The sequence below is a fragment of the Lacerta agilis genome, chromosome 2 (assembly GCF_009819535.1).
Source record: "Lacerta agilis isolate rLacAgi1 chromosome 2, rLacAgi1.pri, whole genome shotgun sequence".
Lineage (NCBI taxonomy): Eukaryota > Metazoa > Chordata > Lepidosauria > Squamata > Lacertidae > Lacerta > Lacerta agilis.
In genome coordinates this window covers 95,162,838-95,183,245 of record NC_046313.1, presented here as the reverse complement: position 1 = coordinate 95,183,245, position 20,408 = coordinate 95,162,838, and the positions used below count along the sequence as shown (strand labels likewise).

Here is a 20,408-nt window from a genome sequence, read left to right as displayed (position 1 = left end):
ATCAGTCTCAGCGCGTTATTTCCCCACTGTTGGATCAGCGCCTATGCTCAGTAATGGACGGGAGAGTTATTCTTTAATATCTTAGCCATAGGCAAGCCCCTCTCTCTTGGTCTTAGTCCCCTCCCCCACCCCATCTGCAATTTGGGGACAACTGTACTGACCTGCTTTAATTTAATAAATTTGTCAGTCGTGTGTGTTTTTTAAAAAAATGAAATATTTTAAATAAAAACTAGGCATGCAATATCTGATTTTTAAAAACCAGCTGAAAGCATATACAGTATTACAATAAAGCACCAAACCATAATAGAGCAGGAACAATAACACCGCAACATGCATTTTAGCGAGTTACTCAGCAGAGACTAAAACAGGCAACGGAGGGTAAAAAGCAGCCCTACTCTATCCCTGCAATCAAAAGCAATCTGATTGGGCAGTCATTGTTGAAATTACTCAGTTAATCCATGTTTTTTTTTTTAAAAAAAACACTTTGCACTCTTGAAATGTGCTATTTAAATGTTAAGCATTGTTATTAGTTCTGAAAACCATTCCTATAAATAATATTACTTAACATTTTTATGATGTTTTCAAGTGTTCAAAGCACTTTGCATGATCTAGCTATAATCTTTACAAAATTCTTGTGAAGAAATATTAGTCTCACAACTTGTTCTTGGACGCCTTCCAGCCCTCTGAAGGAACAGGTACTTCTGGATTTCCTCTGTGGCAAGCAGTACTTGTGCCTGGCTTAGATGGGTTCACAAGCTATGGCAATTCCCTTGGCCTGGGTAGCCTGACCTCTGCAGCACAAGCCCTAGTGACACTCCCACCTGGACTACTGCAATGTGCTCCATGTGGGGCTGCCCTTGAAGATGGTCTGGGAGCAAGGGTGAGACAGAAATTTATTAAATAAACACCCCTGTAAGGTAAGTCAGTATTATCATTCCACATGGGGTGGGGGTTGTAGCCTGAGAAAGACAGAATTCATGGGGAACTGCCTCACACTGAGTTAGGGCATTGAGCAGGGGTAGCCAACATGGTGCCCTCCAGAGATTGCTGGATGCCAACTCCCATCATTTCTAACCAGCAGGTCAAATGGTCAGGGGTGATGGGAGTTATAGCCCAATCACATCCGGTCGGGGACGACGACACACCACATTCTGGTTTACACTGACTGGCAGCAACTCTCCAGGGTCTCAGGCAGAAGACTTTCTCAGCCACAGGTAGAGATGTCCAGGATGGATCATGGGACCACCTGCATGCCACAAGGATGCTCCTTTGGGATGCAGAGCCAGTGTAGTGTAATGGCTGGGGTGTTGGTCTATGACCTGGGAGACCAGGGTTCAAACCCCCAACTCAGCCATGAAGCTGGCTGGGTGAGCTTGGGCCAGTCGTCACTTCTCAGACCCAACCTACCTCACAGGGTTGTTATTAGGATGAATTGGGGAGGAGAACCACCTTGAGCTCCCTGGAAGAACAGGCAGCATATAAGTTAATAAATAAAATTAGATAGAAATGTGATGATGACGGGTAGAGCAGGTGGCATTTCACTAAGCTTACATTATTATGATTATTTATTGAATTTATATACCGCCCTATACCCGGGGGTCTCATGGCAGTTCGCAGAATGAAATTAAGATAAAAAACCACAAAATACACAATAAAAACAACCTAATAGCCCCCCTCCCCCAGTAGGGAGGCCAGATTCAAGGGAGGACACAGGGCTCCTGCACCTTTAGTTAGAACCTGTCAAAGCCTCACAAAAAAAGTTTGGGTTAACTATCAAGGATCATAGCCCGTGCGGGAGAAGTTGCCACAGTTTGAAAGCTGTGGGTGAAGCTACCAGAAGCGCCTCCCTTTCTGTATTTTTCCTCTCGAGGCGAAAGGGCAGCGCTGGCTGGAAGCCACGGCGAGCCACTTCCACAGGCAGGTTCGGGGCGCGGGATCCCCGCTCAGGTGTGTGTGTGTGTGTGGGGGGGATTATGCTCTGACAGGAATCCCGCCTGAGCGAGCGAGGAAAGCGACCCCCGAAGCCAAGCTTTCGCTCGAGGCGCCTTTCCGCGCGCGTCACGGGCCCGGCGGAGGGGAAGAGGAAGACCCGCTTCCCCACACACGGGCACCACGCCTCCCCGTGGCTTCCCGCCCTGGCTCCTCCTCGCTTCCCTCCCCTGAAGCTGCTCGGAGGCGCCGCGTGCACTCGGGCGCTGACACCGGGCGTCCCAGAGGGAGCACAAGGTAAGAAGAGCAGCGCCGCCCCAGGCTCCGGGGGATACGTGCGCCCGCAGGCGAAGGCGCTGAGCCCCGGGCGGCGAAAGCGCGCCAAACTTCTTGGGGAGTTTGGGTAGCAAAGAGGGAAACTCCGAGGAGTGCGCTCGTGTGCATCGTGGACGGTGCTGCGTGCGCACCGTATGCCAGCGTGTCTGCTTTCGTGTGCCTGGCGGGGAGGCCGTCGCGCGCGCGCGCGCGCTATTTATCACCCTCGAATATCGGGGAAGCTTGAGAAATTATTATTCTTGCATTTATGCGTACCAGCTGTGCGTATAGAGGCAGGAACCCTGCGCAGACACTTACAAGGCCCTCCAGCCCCCCTCCTGCAGCCTGAATTTGAAAATTCAGTTGCTCCTTGAGCTTCGGTAGCCATCTGTGTGACTCATTTACTGCCCAACATTCCTGCAAGATATAAGTTCCTTTGAGCTTAAATTGACAGTTTGCACACATCATGTTAAGGGCAGTCACATGTTAAGGGAGGCCACTCGCTTCCCTTGCCTGGATTGTGTATATCCCCTCTCCCTCCTATTTTACATCAACGCCACAAAAGGACATATTAGGTCATTTGGGGGCAGTTTTCTGAGGTATGAAAGCACAGTCTGATGTGCAGCTTGCCTATTCTGTGAGATGCAGCACCTATGTGCACTTTAACTGTGCAATCTGCATGCTGCTTCAAAATACAGAGAAAACGCACACATGCGTTTTGTATGTATTAATTCACATGTGAAGGGCACCATGTCCTGCGTGAGTGTGCAGTGCAATGTATTTTCTGTATGCATCTGCATTCCTTGCGGAGAAGTTTGCGTATGTGATTGTGTATTGGTCTCCTTCCCAAACAATGGCAGCTCAGGACACAGGGCCAGAAATTAGATGCATATTGCTGTCACGTCAGAGCACATAATGCTGATTTCATTTATTACAGAACATCCCCCCCCCCTGGCTTGGCTTAATGTATTTAGTAGAATAAAATCATATGAGGCCTTCCTCTGGTGACATATGCCATGAGTGTGTGAGAAAACAAAAAACAGTGGAAGCAGCGCTTGGGAAAAGCTGAATAGATTGTATCAGATTCCTGCCTCAGTTTACATCTTTAGTCGGCTACCTTTGTTCAAGATGAGTTGCCTAGAGACAAAGAACTGGTTTTAACATGGCTTCTGGTCTTAAGTAATAACCGGCTCTGAAGTTACGGTAATTAAAAAAAAACAAAAACCGCCTTAATGCTCATATAGAAAACTCAGCTAGTAAGTTGGCTGCAGGAATCTAGAATTAACTTCTATGGGCTTAAAATAAAAATAAAAATCTGAAGGCACTCAAATCAACTATGATTTTGCCATTAGCTTAAGTTCAAAGTAGAGCTTAAATTTTGCTTCAAATATTTATTCAGTATCTTGCCTACCCACTGCAGCTTTTGAGGTGGCTTGCTACTGTTTCTTTTAAAATCAACAATATACAAAAACCAGTACTAAACCATCCAATACAATAGCCTTCGGCAGATTAAAAAGAACTGGAAACTTCATTTTTAAAAACACAAAGCCCCAGGTATATAACATTTAAAAAACAAACAAACACACACCTGGTGCCTGAATAGAGTCCAAGTAGATTTTACAAAGATGGATTTCCACAGATGAGGTGCCATCATAGAAAAGGTGCCTCTCTCCATTAGCTACCCAGCTGGAAGCACCCAATTGAGGTCCTTAATGGTTGGACAGCCTCAAAGTAGGGTAGGCAGTCCTTAAGATACTCAGCCCATTTATGGCTCAGGGTGGTTCACAGCCGAAACAAAATAATAATAATGATAAAATCTTTCCAGTAGCACCTTAAAGACCTAAGTTTGTTCTTGGTATGAGCTTTCGTGTGCATGCACACTTCTACTGTAAGGATTTTTTAAAATTTTTATTTTGTTTCGACTACGGCAGACCAACACGGCTACCTACCTATAGGTGGTTCACAGCATAAAAGTACAAAAGTACAAAATAGAACACCAAATACATAATAAGAACTAGAGCAGGAGTTCTGTTTTGCACTATATATAAATTAGGCCTTTAGTTTTGTAGCATCTACTCTTTGGGATTCCCATGTTTTTTCAGCATGTACTGAATACCTTCCTCTTCCAACAAGCTTTTAAAATACAGCCGTACCTTGGTTCTCTAACAGAATGCGTTCTGGGAGTCTGTTTGACTCCCGGAACTGTTTGAAAACCAAAGCGCAGCTTCCGATTGGCTGCAGGAGCGTCCTTGCAGCCAATTGGAAGCCATGCCGGATGTTTGGCTTCCGAAAATCGTTCAAAAAACCGGAACCCAAAAACTTCTGGGTTTCGATCATTCGGGAGCCGATCATGTTCGGGAGCCAAGGCGTTTGAGATCCAAGGTACGAATGTAGAAGCTTCTTTCCTAGTCTGCAACTATATGGCAGATGTTTTTTATTTTTTTTATTGTTTGTGTTTGCCACCCTGGGCTCCTTTGGGAGTAAATAACATTTTTAAAAACCCCCAATAACATTACCAAGATTGTAATACATCAACCCACATATAAATAATTAATTTTCTTAGAAATCACAATCATCATTTTGATTATGTGGGTGTTGGCTATATTGTGGAAAGAGGTCATAGTGAGATCCCATTCCATCCATATTTGACAACAAACGCCAGTGAAGAAGCCTGACAAGCATAGGCAGGTAAATGTTTCCTAAGATAAGATTTCCAGAATTACCTGTTGTGCCTCTTGAAGGAGCTACAGGATTAGTTTTTTTAAATAATAATAATAATAATAATAATATGGAGACCAAGATGAATGAGAAAGGGAGAATGGGTAATAATGTGTGTGTGAGTTGAGTTAACTATATGTGGGAATCTGATAAGAGACTGTGAGTGTGCACTTTGTTTTTCAGGGCTTCCAGAAAAAAAGGGAATTACAGGGAATTAACTTAACCTTGACATGCCACTTCCAGCAGACACAAGCCAAGCCCATACCCCTCCAGATGGAGGATGGGGATGGGCGGTGGTCTTTGGAGCATTCATATCCATTGGATTTTCATATGCTTTCCCCAAAAGCATAGCAATCTTCTTCAAAGAAATCCAAGATTTCTTTGGCACGTCATACAGTGAGATTGCATGGGTTTCTTCAATTATGTTGGCTGCTACCTACGGAGGAGGTGAGTAAAACCAGAACAAAATGCTTTGATTTGACTTGGGAATGGAAGGTGAAGCAACTCCACATTAACTTGAGAACAAGGGGCTGTTGGAATTACTTCAGGGGGGGAAATGCTCGTAATTGGTGTGTGAATATACTAGTACTCACGATTAATCTGTGTTACTCTTCACATTGGGACATATTTCGAGAAACACAAAAAACAACCACATAATCATAGTCAAATTATTCAGAACTGTCCTTAAGTAATCAGATGGGATTCTGTGCTGGTAGGGGTGATAAGTTTTTGAACTTTACTGAAGGCCATGCAGTAATCAAAAAAGGGAAATTTAAGTTGTTTAGCAATATAATGAAATAGGTACTGAAGAGTAGTTTCATATAAATGCAAGAGGAGGAATTGTTTGCAAGGAACTACTGAGGTCAAATGTGCTTTGCATTAATTATTTCATTTTATTTTAAAATACGAACCAATTTTCTTCGCAGCAAATAGCAAAGTGATTCACAATATGAAATAACGTGGAAATTCAGTGAAGTAAAAATTATCTGTTAAAAAAGCAAAAAAAAGCAAAAAAGAAGAGCATATACACACACACACACACACACACATACACACACACACACACACACACACACACATTGCCTTTTTCCCTGATGGGACTCAAGGTGGCTAACAGATAAAAAAGAACACAGCTAAAAACACAGACAATAATAATAATAATAATAATAATAATAATAATAATAATAATAATAATAATAATTTATTTGTACCCCGCCCATCTGGCTGGGTCTCCCCAGCCACTCTGGGCGGCTTCCACCAAACATTAAAATACATTAATTTTACAAATCAGTAATTTAAAAACAAGTAAACACTGATAGAATTAAAACTATCTACGTATATAAAATCTGTTTAAAACATACAAATAATTACAATAAAAACAGCATGGCACCACCCCTTTAACTAAAAGCAGTCAATCCCACAAAGCCTGCTGGAACCAGAAAGTCTTCACTTGCTGGCAGATGGAGAACAAGGAGGGAGCCAGTACGGCTTCTCTAGGGAGGGAGTTGCAAAGTCTGAAGGCCCTTTCTGACATCCCCACCAAACTTGACTGTGAGGGTGACGGGACCAAGAGACGGGTGTTCCCTGAAGACCTCAAAACCCGGGCAGGTTCAAATAAGAGAGTACAGCCTTTCAGATAGCATGAACCTTAGCTGTGTAGGGCTTTATAGGTCAAAGTTCCAGGCAGTTTGAATTGAGCCTGGAAACAGACCAGTAACCTGTGGAACTGTTCTAATGAGGGAGTCATGTGCTCCCTATAACCAGCCCTGGTCAGCAATCTGGCTGCTGCTCTTTGAGCCAGCTGAAGTTTCTGAATGCTTTTCAAAGTGTAGAGCCCATTACATTAATCAAAAGGGGGATGGAACGAATGCACGTGTCACTGTGGCCAAATCAGACATCTCAAGGAATGCAGCTAGCACACTAGCTTTAATTGTGCAAATGCACTCCTGGCCATTGCAGAGACCTGGCCATCCATCCATGTTCAGGGCTGAGTTCAGGAGCATGCCCAAACTGCAAAACTGTGTATACAGGGGGAATGTCACCCCACCCAGCCCAGGCTGAATCCCCATTCCTTGTTCTGAGCAATAACCAAAGATGTCCGGGACTGGTACCTAACCGAGTTCCTTTTCAATAGTGCTCTCAAAAGAATCACTGTAGTTTTGGGCATAGATTTTGCAGTTGTGCAAAACTGCAAAATTGTCTGAATTTGTAATATAAATAATTAGTTGGTGTCATTGATATGCATCAAAGACCAGGGTGTGGTCTCATTGGACAGTGTACACAAGTTACATTTCAGCCTCTATTCTTGATCTGAAAAATGGGACTGATACTATGGCACTTCATAGAAACATGATGAGAAGGCTTTGTAAAAAACATTTTGTACCACTAAAATAGTACAAAAATTAACTACAATGTCATCTTGCCTACCTTTGAAAATATTGAAAGGGTTAGGTATTCTTTGCAAAAGTATTATTTTCAGCTAATAAAGCTCTGAATTTATTTCAAGAATCGCAATACCTGCAGCCATTTTCTCTGTTGTGCAAGGTGCTTTTCAGCATGTTTAGAAAAATCCAGATTTCAAATTTTACCTTCCTTCTTTAGGCCTTTGGAGAACCTAAAGAAAACGGGACTGTTCATTTACCATGTGGCTCTTACTACAAAATGATATCACCTTGGAGTGCAGGGTGTGTTTATGATTGTATTTTGGCCTTCTCTAACGGCTGGAAATTAAAGAAATGGAAAATAAGAGAGCAAGAAATCCAACCAGTGAAGATGTATAGATATCTGGGAATTCTATTCCAGAGCAATTTAGGGTGGTCTATCCATCGCACAAATGCTATAAAACAGGCAAAGTGTACCTCATCAGTAGTTACCCTTTTTATTATCAGAAGGGAAATCAATTTATCCCTGCGGCCAACCAGATATTCCAAGCAAAAGTGCCATCCCAGATATTCTATGGGATCCCACTATGGGTTCAAGCATATAACAGTGACTTAGAAAAGATTCACTCTAGTTTCTTGAGACGTATCCTTGGACTCCCAAATGTTATTAAATATGAAACAATGTGTGCAGAATTAGGCATACACACAATGGAATACTGGGCCTGGACTACCGCTATAAAATACTGGCTGCGCTGCCATTTCTGCTGTTCACCATCAAGCCTGCTCTCTGACCTGCTTAAGGACTCCTATAAATCTAGATGGTACCAACTCCTAGAAAATTAAATCAGATCGATAGGCATCGAGCTGGAGCCCTTGTACAATTCAAGTGAGCAACATATCTTTCACAATGTCCTAATTAGACTAAAGGATGTTGAGAGACAAAATATTGCGGCAGCTGTAAATAAAATTTGCTCTCCCATATTCTATGATTTAAATATCCTAGATAGCAGCGCCAACTATGTTACTAAACTAATAATACCAGCCCAACGTAGGGCATTTATGTTGGCCCGACTGAATATATTTCCCTCGGCATTTGTCAGGGGTAGATATCAGAATATTCCCAGAAACAAGAGATACTGCAGATGTTCCCTGAATGTCCCGGACACTGTAGAGCATATTCTCTTTTATTGTCCACTACAAAGTACGCTGCGTGAACGCGTGTTGTCCCCCCTTTTGGACGGTTTGAAACCGCAGCATGGTGGAAGTGTTGGATTCTGTCTCTCTGACATCGACCAAGGGGTGACTGCGGGGGTAGCTGAGTTTTTGGCAGCAGTGCTTCAAGGAGCACTTTAACAGGAGGAAATTCTAGATTTTACATATACATACATACAATCAGCCTATGAGTTTAATTGTTGTTTCTTTGTGTATATATATTTTAAAGTTCCTGTATGTGGTTCTTTCTCGCGCGATTTTACTTGTAAATGCCTAATAAAGGTTTGATAAGTAGTAGATTGTATTTAATTGCTTGCACCTGCAAGAATGAGTTTTCTCCAAATCCCTGTGTTATGTTTTTCTATAGCACTGTGTGTCATTGCAAGACTGTGTCTTCAAAGCTCATTTCATCTTGTTCAAAGTGTGTTTTCTTCAGGGTTGCAACAAATTCAATTCACTTTCATATGACTTTTCCCCTTTTAATATTTTTATTGCAACATTCATTATTTCTGCCACCCTTTCGGGCCTCTTAAAGGTGCTACCTAGTATCCAACAATAAACTGCAAGATAAACAGAAATTGTTATAGTTCTGTTTAAGGACAATATGATATAAAGCACAGGGAACTCAAAATAGCTGGTTTAAGCATTATTTTCTTAAAATATAGATTTAAGAGACTTTGGTAATGCAACAGGTCACCGTGGAGTTAATGTTTGATTAAAGAGATTGTTCCAATTCTATGCAGCAATCTGTGCTGAAGCCAGAAATCCAGGATGATGCAGTTATATCCACAGAGGGTTATTGCGTGTGTAGAACATATAAAGTGGGGATGGATTATTTGTGTTTCCTCTTACCCTGGATACATTGACCCTGAACCCGTGACCAGAATCTGCACTTGAAAATAGGCATCCCTGTGCAGATATGCTGCTTTAGCAAGAGTGCAAAGAGCAGCTGGGCCAGGGGCACCGCCATTTCTATGTGCATGCCTCTCTTTGTCAGTCCGTCCCCCACCCACAATCCTGCCCCTGTTGTCTAGGTCTGATCACATTTTAAGCAGGAAAGGGCAGGGCAGGCAGAGGGAATCAGTGAATGCACTGATAGAGGCTTCTTGGTGCGTGCAAAAGTTTCCTGAATTTGATTGATGATGTTGAATAGAGTAGCCGGAGTCACAACTCGCTTCCCCCAGAGCATCATGCTTCTTCTTCTTCTTCTTCGGCAATCACTCGTAGCCGAGTAAGATTGTCTTCCATAAACACGGTTTTAACAATGAGTCTGTAAGTGACTGTGGAGGCCAGTTTTGGATCCGCACGTCCTTCCACAGTGGGGGCATTGGTTTCTGGGAGGGAGTTGATCACGGTGTGGATTGCCAAGTGTCTTAGCACATTTCTCCCTTGCGTCCTGAGTTCGAGTGTCTTCAAAGCCCATGACGCCTTTGGTAAAGGCTGTTCTCCAACTGGAGCGCACACAGGCCAGTGTTCCCCAGTTGTCCAGAGTTTATGCTAGTGTGCTATTGAATCAAGATCACTTGGGCCCTTCCTTATGTCTCTTTAGGCTCCAGGCAAGAACATTCCTCTTAGGCCGGGCCTTTGGCTAATTAAATAATCCATGGTCTTTTAAACTTAAGTATGTGTGGGATATTGTTTTTGTTTGTTACTGTTATGTATTTTTGAGTTTTTATATTGTAAACAGCCCTGTGATCCTTGGATGAAAGGTGGTATAGAAATCAAACAAATAAGCAAATAATCCATGACATTTGGACTGTTCAGAAAAACGGAGAGAGGCCTGCACTGCTGCGATGCTAATTTAGCATTAACTCTGAAGTGCAAGAAGCAGTGTCACAAAGAAAGTAAGGAGAATCCAAAATTTTGCACAATATTTAATCAGTGACCCCCCCCCCAAAAAAAAATGTCCACGAGGAAGCTTTTAAAAGACCAGTTGCCACATGGGGGAGGTTTTTGTTGGGGTGGTAACTGTGATCCCAACAAAAATTTGCCCTGCCCCTGCCTGACAATTAGGATTAGGGGACAAAAGCTGTTGCTGACATTTTCTAAGCGTGTTTGCCATTTGGGGCCAATAAGGTGAAACTCCCGGGGAGGGGACAAGAAAAAAGGGGTGGGGGGAGAGAACACAAACAAACAAAGAAGCAGGAAGATTGTCATCACCCCACACTCTGCTTGTTTCTTTTTCTCTAAGAGAGAAAGTAAACAGATGATGAATGGGTAATAGGAGCCTTTATCCTTCACCCTTTATCGAAACAACTGGGCCCATTCTCCTTTAATTTGGGATGCGCTTCTGAATGCTCGGCCCATTGAAAGTAATGCAATGTGGAGCAATGGTGTCCCCATTCAGGATACATTTCCTGAAGCAGTTGACAGCAAAGCAGTGAAGTAATGGCTGCAAGTAGGCATCCGGCCATCGTTGAGATTCCTGAAATGACAAACTTCACAACAAAAATTCAACATAGAACTTCACTATAGAGAAAGAGCTTTCACAAATGCTAGACACTTCTTATAGCAGCACTGTATTTCGGGCGGTGCGGGTGGTTCCCCTCCACAGGGTGCCGAGCCGAGTGGCCCAAAATTGAGAAGACCCATAATTGAGAAGACCCATTTGGGGGCACCAGATTTTGGCCTTGCACAGTGCGCCATATTATGAAATATTACAAAAGCCTGCCCCTACTTAAAGCGTGGAAGTACAAGCATATCGTATATCGAAGCCATTGAGTAATAACCAGTCACAGTGCAGAGGTATGTTTCAAGGCCTAATGCACTAATCTAGGTATGATAACCAAATACAGGCCCTAAAACAACCAAGAGTCTAATGACTATTTTTGAAAATTAAACATTTGATCCAATACTTCATTCAGAGCAAATGGTGAATTTCTTTTTTTTTTTTATATAAGATTTTATTATTTTCTATTAAGACAAATAAAAAACATAACATAAACAACAACATTAACAATACAATGCATAAACACAACACAAAAACACAATCAAACAATTACAATAAAAAGAGACATATACAAACCTTTAAACTAACACTTATCCTCTTATTTTTCTTGTTTCTATCTTCTCTGTTTTGGGGGACTTCCCCCATTCCCTCCACTGTCTTCAAAATCATATATACCTTCTAGGTAGCTTTGTATCTTATTCTGTTCACATTTCCACAATTTTTAATGTGCTTTACTTTACTTGGTCATATCTTAACTTAAACACCAAATCTTAACATATTTTCTAACAATTGAATCTTTCACACAAAAATATCTTACTGACAATTTTATCTAACATATACCTACTAAAGCCGCTATTCTATTTAGTTCTGCTCAAATATTCAATTTTACTGATTTAACCAAATAGTCTTTAAATTTCTTCCAATCTCGTGGCACCTTCTCCTCCCTCTGGTCCCGGATTCTGGCGGTCAGTTCTGCGAGTTCCATGTATTCCATCATCTTCATCTGCCATTCTTCCACTGTTGGTATCTCTTCGCCTTTCCATGTTCTTGCCAATAAAATTCTAGCCGCTGTTGTGGCATACATAAAAAACACTCTATCCTGACTGGGTATCTCTTCATTAGTTATGCTCAGGAGAAATGCCTCTGGTTTCTTACAAAAGGTAACCTTCATTACCTTCTTGAGTTCGTTATAAATCTTATCCCAGAAAGCATTTACCACTGGGCACAACCACCACATATGAAAAAAGGTACCTTTCGCATGTTTACATTTCCAACATACATCTGACATTTTGGTATTCATCTTTGCTATCTTAACTGGTGTCAAATACCATCTGTAAACCATTTTCATTATATTTTCTCTTAAACTATGACAAGCAGTGAATTTAATACCTTTTTGCCACAATCTCTCCCAGTCATCCATCATAATATTATGTCCTACATCTTTCGCCCACTCTATCATTGATGATTTAACCAGTTCATCTTTCGTATGCCACTCTAGCAAAAGATTATACATTTTGGAAAGGTTTTTAAAGTTCGATTCTATCAGTTCTGTTTCCAGTTTTGATTTTTCTACTTGAAAACCAACTTTTTTGTCCATTTTGAATGTTTCATACACCTGATGATAATGCAGCCAGTCGGGGACCTGGCTTTTCACTTGATCGTAGCTTTTTAGCTTAAAAGAGTCCCCTTCCTGCTGCAATATGTCCATGTATCTTAACCAGTTTGCAGACATGTTTGGTCTCTTATAGGCCTTGGCCTCCACTGGAGAAATCCATCTAGGGGTCTTTCTCTCTAACAAGTCTTTATATCTTATCCAGACCTGATACAAGGATTTTCTAACTATATGCGTCTTAAAAGTTCTGTGGATCTTAACCTTGTCATACCACAGGTATGCATGCCAACCGAACATATTATCATATCCTTCCAAGTCCAATACATCAACATTCTCTAGTTTGAACCAATCCTTTAGCCAGCAAAAGGCCGCTGCTTCAAAGTATAGTCTTAAGTCCGGCAGGGCAAAGCCTCCTCTATCTTTAGAGTCTGTTAAAATCTTAAACTTGATTCTTGGCTTTTTGCCCTGCCATACAAACCTTGATAAGTCCTTTTGCCATTTCTTAAAGCAATCCAGTTTATCCAAAATTGGTATGGCTTGGAATAAAAACAGCATCCTTGGTAGGACATTCATTTTTATCACGGCTCAAATGGTGAATTTCTGTTTGCCTCTCCTTGGCTCCCTGAAATACACATGAAATGTTCAACAGTTTCTTCCTCACTTCTGGCTTTTGGCCATGTGCTTTCCCCCCTCAACATCATATAATGTGGCATTTCCTAATTTCATACAACAAGAGAGTAGAAGGGGATGCCTGGATATTGGCTAATAAATTTTTACCTGCAAACAAACGAATATGCGCAACTTTGGTATATTTTTTCAGCAAGGCTCCTCGATATTTTTTTTTTTAAAGAATTTGTATGTATCGCTGTAAGATAATGCAGGAGAAAAACAACTGTGGTGAATAAGTGCTGTATATCAATTGCCGTAACGCGAGTGATGCAATTTTGCACTGATTTATGCCAGCTGATTCTGGTTTGTCTTTGAGTGCTGTGCTGGGTGGAGGAGAAACTGATGTTCGGTCTGATAATAACAGCTTTCATTTGCAGATAGCATAGGTGTGCTTGCCTTCATTTCCTCCTCATGATCCTCATTACAGTTGGACATCACTGTTTGCATGGCGCGCTATCTGCTCCGCCTTTGTTTTGCAAACGAGGCAGAACAAATCTATTTGCCTGAAGCTATTTTCACAAGCAGCATTTGAAGTGTGATGTGCAAATCATTAGGGGACCTAATGTTAAACATTGCGAGCTTTGTTGAGGATATATAGGCCTAAACCATGGCTATACATTTGATGAAAGCTGAGAAATTTGTATCCGTTTGGGGAGGAGGAAGGCTGTCTCCCAGTTTGCAAGCCGCAGTTTGCAATGTTAACATCTTCATTGGGCTCACCTGTAAGAACAGGGAGGAGCTTTTTTTTTTTTTTTTTAAAAAGCATGGTGTTCTGTTTGCTGCCTGGGATCTTCACTCCGATGAAAAGCCATTTTGAAGTCTGGTGGGACTCCACATCATATAATGGTTGTGATGCTGTGCAGGGAACTGAAGTGGAGAGGAGTTGGCAACCTCCCCATGTGCAAGCAGCAGTGCTTTCCATTCGCATGTATAAGCCATTCATTAGTGTAATTAAAATTGTTAAACAATATCAAGTCTTGTGTTGAACCTCAGAAAGTTCTCAGATTCATTTAACTTTCATCACATGAGCAATTCTATTGAAATCATGCGACTAATCACAAGTTGAGCATTAAAAACAAACAAACAACTTTTTCAGGGAAAGTGTCTGTTCACCACTGTTCCCACTCTAGGGGTTTTTCTTCAGCTTGTCTCCCCCCCCCTCACTTTAAATGCTATGTTCCTAGCTGTCATGGTTTCAGAGAACAATTTGTTAACATTGTTGGCTAAAGCGGTGGCATGTTAAATGGGACCAGAGTTACCTTCTAACAGTCAGAAAGTGAAATTTATTGAACTAGTGGTTTTCAGTTTGTTTTCGTACCGATCTATCCCAGTTCATGGGGTCTGAACTGGCAGGGATTGATGAGGAACAAGACCTTGGGGTCATAGTGGATGGTTTGATGAGGAAGATGTTGACCCAGCATGTGGCTGCCGTGAAAAAGGCAGATCCTGTACTAGGGATCGTTAGGAAATCAATTGAAAATTATATATATATATATATATATATATATATATATATATATATATATATATATATATATATATAATTTTTAGAACTCTATGGTGCAACCACATTTGGAATAGTGTCTCTCATCTGGGTCATTTCACCTCAAAAAGCATATGGTGGAGTTGAAAAGTTCATAAAAGAGCAAGCAGAATGATCAAGGGAATGGGGCAATTCCCCTATGAGGAAGTTTGGGACTTTTTAGTATAGTTAAAAGGTAAAAGGTGGCATGATAGAAGTTTATAAAACTGATGTATGGTGTAGACAGAGAAAGTGTATAGAGAAAAGTTTTTCTCCATGTCACATAACACTAGAATTCGTGGACATCCAATGAAGCTAAATGTTGAAAGGTTCAAGAAACGTACAAAAATACTTCTTCACGCTGTGCATAAGCTATGGAATTGGCTCCCACAGGATGACCATGAACTTGGATGGATATAGAAGAGCATTGGAGACATTCATGGAGGATAAGGCTATCAGTGCCTACTGATGGCTATACTTTGCCTCCATTGTTGTAGTCGGTAACCTTCTGAATACTAATTTCTGGAAACCATAGAGAGGTAGTGTGCTCTTGTGCTTGGCTCCTGCATGTGGTGGGCCACTGTGAGAACAGGATGCTGGACCAAATGGGCCTCTGGCCTGATCCAGCAGACTCTCCTTAAGTCTGTATCAAATCTCTCTGGCAAAAAATGAATTCTTTTTCCAGGTTCACAAAGGTTCTCCTGCAGGCTTAATAAAGCTCAGTCATATGGCTGCTGTGTTTCTTGTAACATGTAGTTCTGCCCTAGCAAAGGAACGTCTTTGCAAACAATGTTCTATAAAGGAAAAACAACTAGCTTCTGCAATCCTGTACATACTTACCTGGACCAGATGAACCTTATGGTCCCTTCCAACTTTACAATTCTATGATTGTATGAACTAAATCAGGCTTACTTTTGAGCAGGCATTTTCAGGATTGCACTGTGAACCAAGCAAACTTAATTTTGGAGTTTTCAGTCTCAAGCAAGGAACATATTCTCAGACATTGGGCTGTAGGTCACTTTGCTGCACATAGGAAGCTGGAAGCTGACAGTTGACCTTGAGCATTTTCATCCAAAACTTCATAACTATGCTTTATTATTCAGCTGCTACTATAAATTACAGTGGCAGGTACAGAAAGCCCATTCTGACCGGGGCATAAATAAAGCATTAAAATAATGCACCTCATTCTTTAGCCCATTGAAAGATGTGCCTGAGGATTCAGCTTAGCATTCAGAGATCTGCTTCAAGTTCCACTGACATTAAAGGTAAAACAGTGAATATTTGCAGATCAAAATGACACATTTGTTTTATTTAATGCATATTTGGAATTTTGCTACTCCAGGTATGCATTTCTGCTGCTGTACTAAAAAAAATTATATGGGCATTCCTAATCCCCTTATAATTGATATGTACATTTATTCGTATTTGAAAGCTGAAAACATATTTTTAAAACACACTGACAAACGCACATTAAGTACACAATTCAATCCCAAGTCAAGTACTTGAACAGTCTAGTGATTTCAACAGGAAATTCTGTAAGCAAAAGTTGGATTGCATCCTTAATTTTAAAAGACAAATGTTTAAACATTTTTTTTTTTTGCTTTATTATAATACTGCATTCCCTTTGCATGCAAATCCAAGTTTTTGTTTGCAACAGTAGTGTCTGGTATCTGGAATCTTTTTTTTTTTAATTAAGTCACACAGATTTACCTAACACAGTTATGATTAACAATAACAATAGCACTATCAATTCAGGTGAAATGTTCCTGTGTTTTGACGCTGCACTACAAACCATAATTTCGTCTTTCACTGTGGCTATCAAGGTCACTGGGCAAGAGTATAACAGAGCTGTGTGATAGACTTAAAATATAATATGAACTAGCAATGGAGAGGAAGGTTAACTCTTTGCAACCATGCAGGGCCATAGCTAAGGGGTGTTTCCCACTCTTTCTTTAAGAAGCCCAGTGGGAAAAAGCTCCAAATTGTACCTCTTGATTATTAAGGAGCACAGCAAAAACAGGAACTGACCCAAGCAAGTGGAGTCTGACTCTGTTCATGTACTTTTCCTTCTTCCCACAGTTCTGCACCTTCTTCCTAAACCCTTCCTTCCTCTCAGGCTTCTTGGTCCCCACACCTGAGCTGCCCATAGACCAGATCAAACAACTGTCTTATAAGTAGGGTTGGCACTAGGGATGGTGTTCACTGCTGTGTCTCTGCTTGTTTAGTGCTCGTGTTTCTCATTATGCTGGTTTGCTTCGTGCTAATACTTGGTCTGCTTTAGTAGTATGGGCTTGGCCCATAGCAGGTATATAGACCATGAACTTGACTGCTGTTGAGCTTTAGCCTGTTGAGGTCTAGCTCAAAAATATTGTGACTGATTTTGACTCCACTGGAAATCATCTGGCCCCAGGACACACAACACTGACATAGGAGAATGGTGTGTTTTTAAAAATTTCTTTTTATACTGCATATTCTGTATTCTCTGGTAAGATAACGCAGTTGCTTTAAGGCTGTTAATTTCGCCTCCACAAATAAATAGCATTTGATATTCTACATTATTATTTAAACCCCGCCTCCACTCCCCTGCACCTGAACCAGCCCGCCTCCCCATGGGATCATTTCGTTGCCTTCAGGCAGTGAGTTGAGCAGAGTTTATAAGGTTAAGCTTGGAGAATGAGAACAGTGGTGACAATTTTGGAGTTAAGAATTTATTGAAGACTGCTCATGAGCTCTTGCATTTGAAGCAGATCAGTTTGTGCACAAATGTGCAAGCTCCATCAGAGCTTGCACTTCTCACTAATAATTAACTTTATCCCCATCCCTAGTCAGCACTGCCACTAATTTTTACCTAGCATACTGTTACTGGATTCAGCGGAGACCCTGATTTCTTTAAGGCAAGACACATCTGTTCAGTTAAGGGTGCAGACTGACAGAAGCCAGGATTTTTGTTAGGGGGCAGAACCTCAGATTTGTATTGATTTGTGTTGATTTTTTTGGGGGGGGAGGGGGACAGCTGCCCCCTGCCTCCCCCTTGGCTACACCCATGTCTGGAGGTGGACCGCTTTTAACAACATGGGCACTATTTAAAACAAGTGGTGTAAAAATGCAGGAACCCGAGTGATCTCATAGAAGTGCTATAATGAGATTGCACCTTCCAGACCTTATACTAGTTGTACAAGCCATTCATGCCTGCGTTTTATCATTCTATGATGTTTTTATTGTATTTCTGGTGTACACTGCCACAATATTTTCATTGTGAGTTGGTGGTTTATAAACGCCCTTATAAACAAATGTTAGCAGGAATGTATATTTTGCATGCAGAAGAAATCAAGTCCAATCTTTGGCACTTTAAAGGGCCCAGTTAGCAAGTGGCGGTTAGCAGACAGCAGGCTGCTTGACATTTTGAAGAGCTGCCGTCAGGTAGGCAGACAATTAGTCTGACGTGATCTAAGGCCGCTTCATACATTCCAGAACAAATTCTGGACATTGAAAGACAAGCTCGTATTTTCCGGTTGATAACAACCCAGGTTGTTCACCTGCTTCAATTCCCACCCCTTCCTCTATATTAAAGGGTAAAAATGGCAGGCTGGAGTTGGCATTATAGTAAGTAAAAGAACCTTTAGTCATCTCAGTCACTGATCCAGAGAAATCTGCACCCCAAACTAGTTGCTAAACTCAAAACATGGAACATTTCCTTTCACATTTTTGGAAGAAACCTCACCCCAAAAGCTTTTATTCCTGGCACAGTTATTAGTTAACTCCATGTCAGTGACAAAGAAATGGCAGTATCTCATTAACTTGTCAATGCTGGTGCTATTCATTCATCTAAAAATACACTAAAAATAATTGTAGTGACTTACTGCAAAAGGTGTGCAGATGAACGCAGAATCATGGGTTTTGCATAACACACAATGCATTGGGTGATGCCCCACTTCTTAGCCTCTGCTCATTATCTGTTAGATGGGAATAATAGTCACCTACCTTAGAGATTCTTTAAAAAACCTACTATTCTGAATCAGCAACATTTGTCAATAGAAACAAGCCTTTCCAACCACTCATGAGTTATTCATAGGTCAGTTGCCTTTGCAGGCAAATCTGCACTCTTTCTGCCTCTAGTCTACCAGAAATGATGCACTGGTATTATTTATATAATCACTCATGCTGGGGTCCAGGAGAATTGAGCCAAGAGCATTTTCAAGGGCTCTTGAAAAGGACTCTCTTTCTGCTAAGACATTAACTCACCCTTCAATGTGTAAACAAATGAGAGGTTATGTCGAATTAAGAGGTTGCTACTCCCATATGTCTGATCCTGCAAAGAAACCTTAACCAAACTCTTCCAACGATGAATAAAAGGAATATTGCATTTTTAAAAAAGCACTTTGCTAGGTAGGTTCCAGTGCTAAATGAATGTCCATTAATGATGCAGCGGTTGAAGCAGGAAGGCTATAGCTGCAGTTCCCCAATCGGTAAACAGGGTTATCCTGGTTTAAGTCTAGGCTCTTCATGCTCACTTGTTTGTAGAATACGGCTGTAAACCTTTCTCAGCAGGTCAAATCAGCACTAATTCCACTGGGTTGTAGCTTTCATCCATAGTAGGCCTCTTTTAGTACAGAGGCATTGCTTTTCCCACCATGAAGTGGAACAGAGAGAAAGAGGGAAATGCCCATCACCAGGGACAAAATATTCTATCATATCTGTGCATAGTTATCTATATAAAAATCATCCTATAAATCATCCTTTTAAAAAAATCCTTTAATAATCTAGCAAAGATCCACAACCAGGAACCTTCTTCAACGCCTACTCAGCAGTAAATCTCATTTGACAATGACCCCTTGCAATGCATTCTTAGTGATTTCTGGCAATATTAACTCAGTTTTCATCATGGCTGATGCGTTACCGACAAATTGATCTCACCATTGCCCCTTAATTATTTTATTTATTTTCTTTCATAAAAGTTATATACCAGTTGATTGTAAAAAAAACAACAAAAAAACCACAACCCTCAAAGTGGTTTTAATAAGTAATTTAGTAATTAGCATGTTTCTGTGTCCCATGGTAGAAGTCACAAGAAGGAAGCTTTTAATTATAGGTATAATTTTGTTGTTGTTGTTCAGTCGTTCAGTCGTGTCTGACTCTTCGTGACCCCATGGACCAGAGCACGCCAGGAACGCCTATCCTTCACTGCCTCTCGCAATTTGGCCAAACTCATGTTAGTAGCTCCGAGAACACTGTCCAACCATCTCATCCTCTGCCGTCCCCTTCTCCTTGTGCCCTCCATCTTTCCCAACATCAGAGTCTTTTCCAGGGAGTCTTCCCTTCTCATGAGGTGGCCAAAGTACTGGAGCCTCAACTTCAGGATCTGTCCTTCCAGTGAGCATTCAGGGCTGATTTCTTTAAGAATGGATAGGTTAGATCTTCTTGCAGTCCATGGGACTCTCAAGAGTCTCCTCCAGCACCATAATTCAAAAGCCCCCCCAAAGCTTCAGTAGCACTTTGCCTATATACCCTGGACAGGATGCTGCTGCTATTGCATTTTCAGCAGGGGAAACTGCATAGATTCAGGTGAGTGAACAAAGGATCACAATACAGGACTGAACAGCT

At 41.4% G+C, this 20,408-nt stretch overlaps 1 protein-coding gene across 1 annotated transcript in view; it reads left to right on the top strand.

Annotated features, from left to right (window-relative positions):
- Positions 1-2,136: 2,136 nt before the first annotated feature.
- The window catches only part of LOC117041924 (monocarboxylate transporter 2-like), a 34,379-nt gene continuing 16,107 nt past the window's right edge, over positions 2,137-20,408 (top strand). Inside the window, exons 1-2 of the mRNA XM_033141257.1 lie at positions 2,137-2,226; positions 5,146-5,409. Of these exons, the coding sequence (XP_032997148.1) occupies positions 5,193-5,409 (217 nt within the window). The 5' untranslated portion in view covers positions 2,137-2,226; positions 5,146-5,192. The remainder of the gene's footprint in view (positions 2,227-5,145; positions 5,410-20,408) is intronic.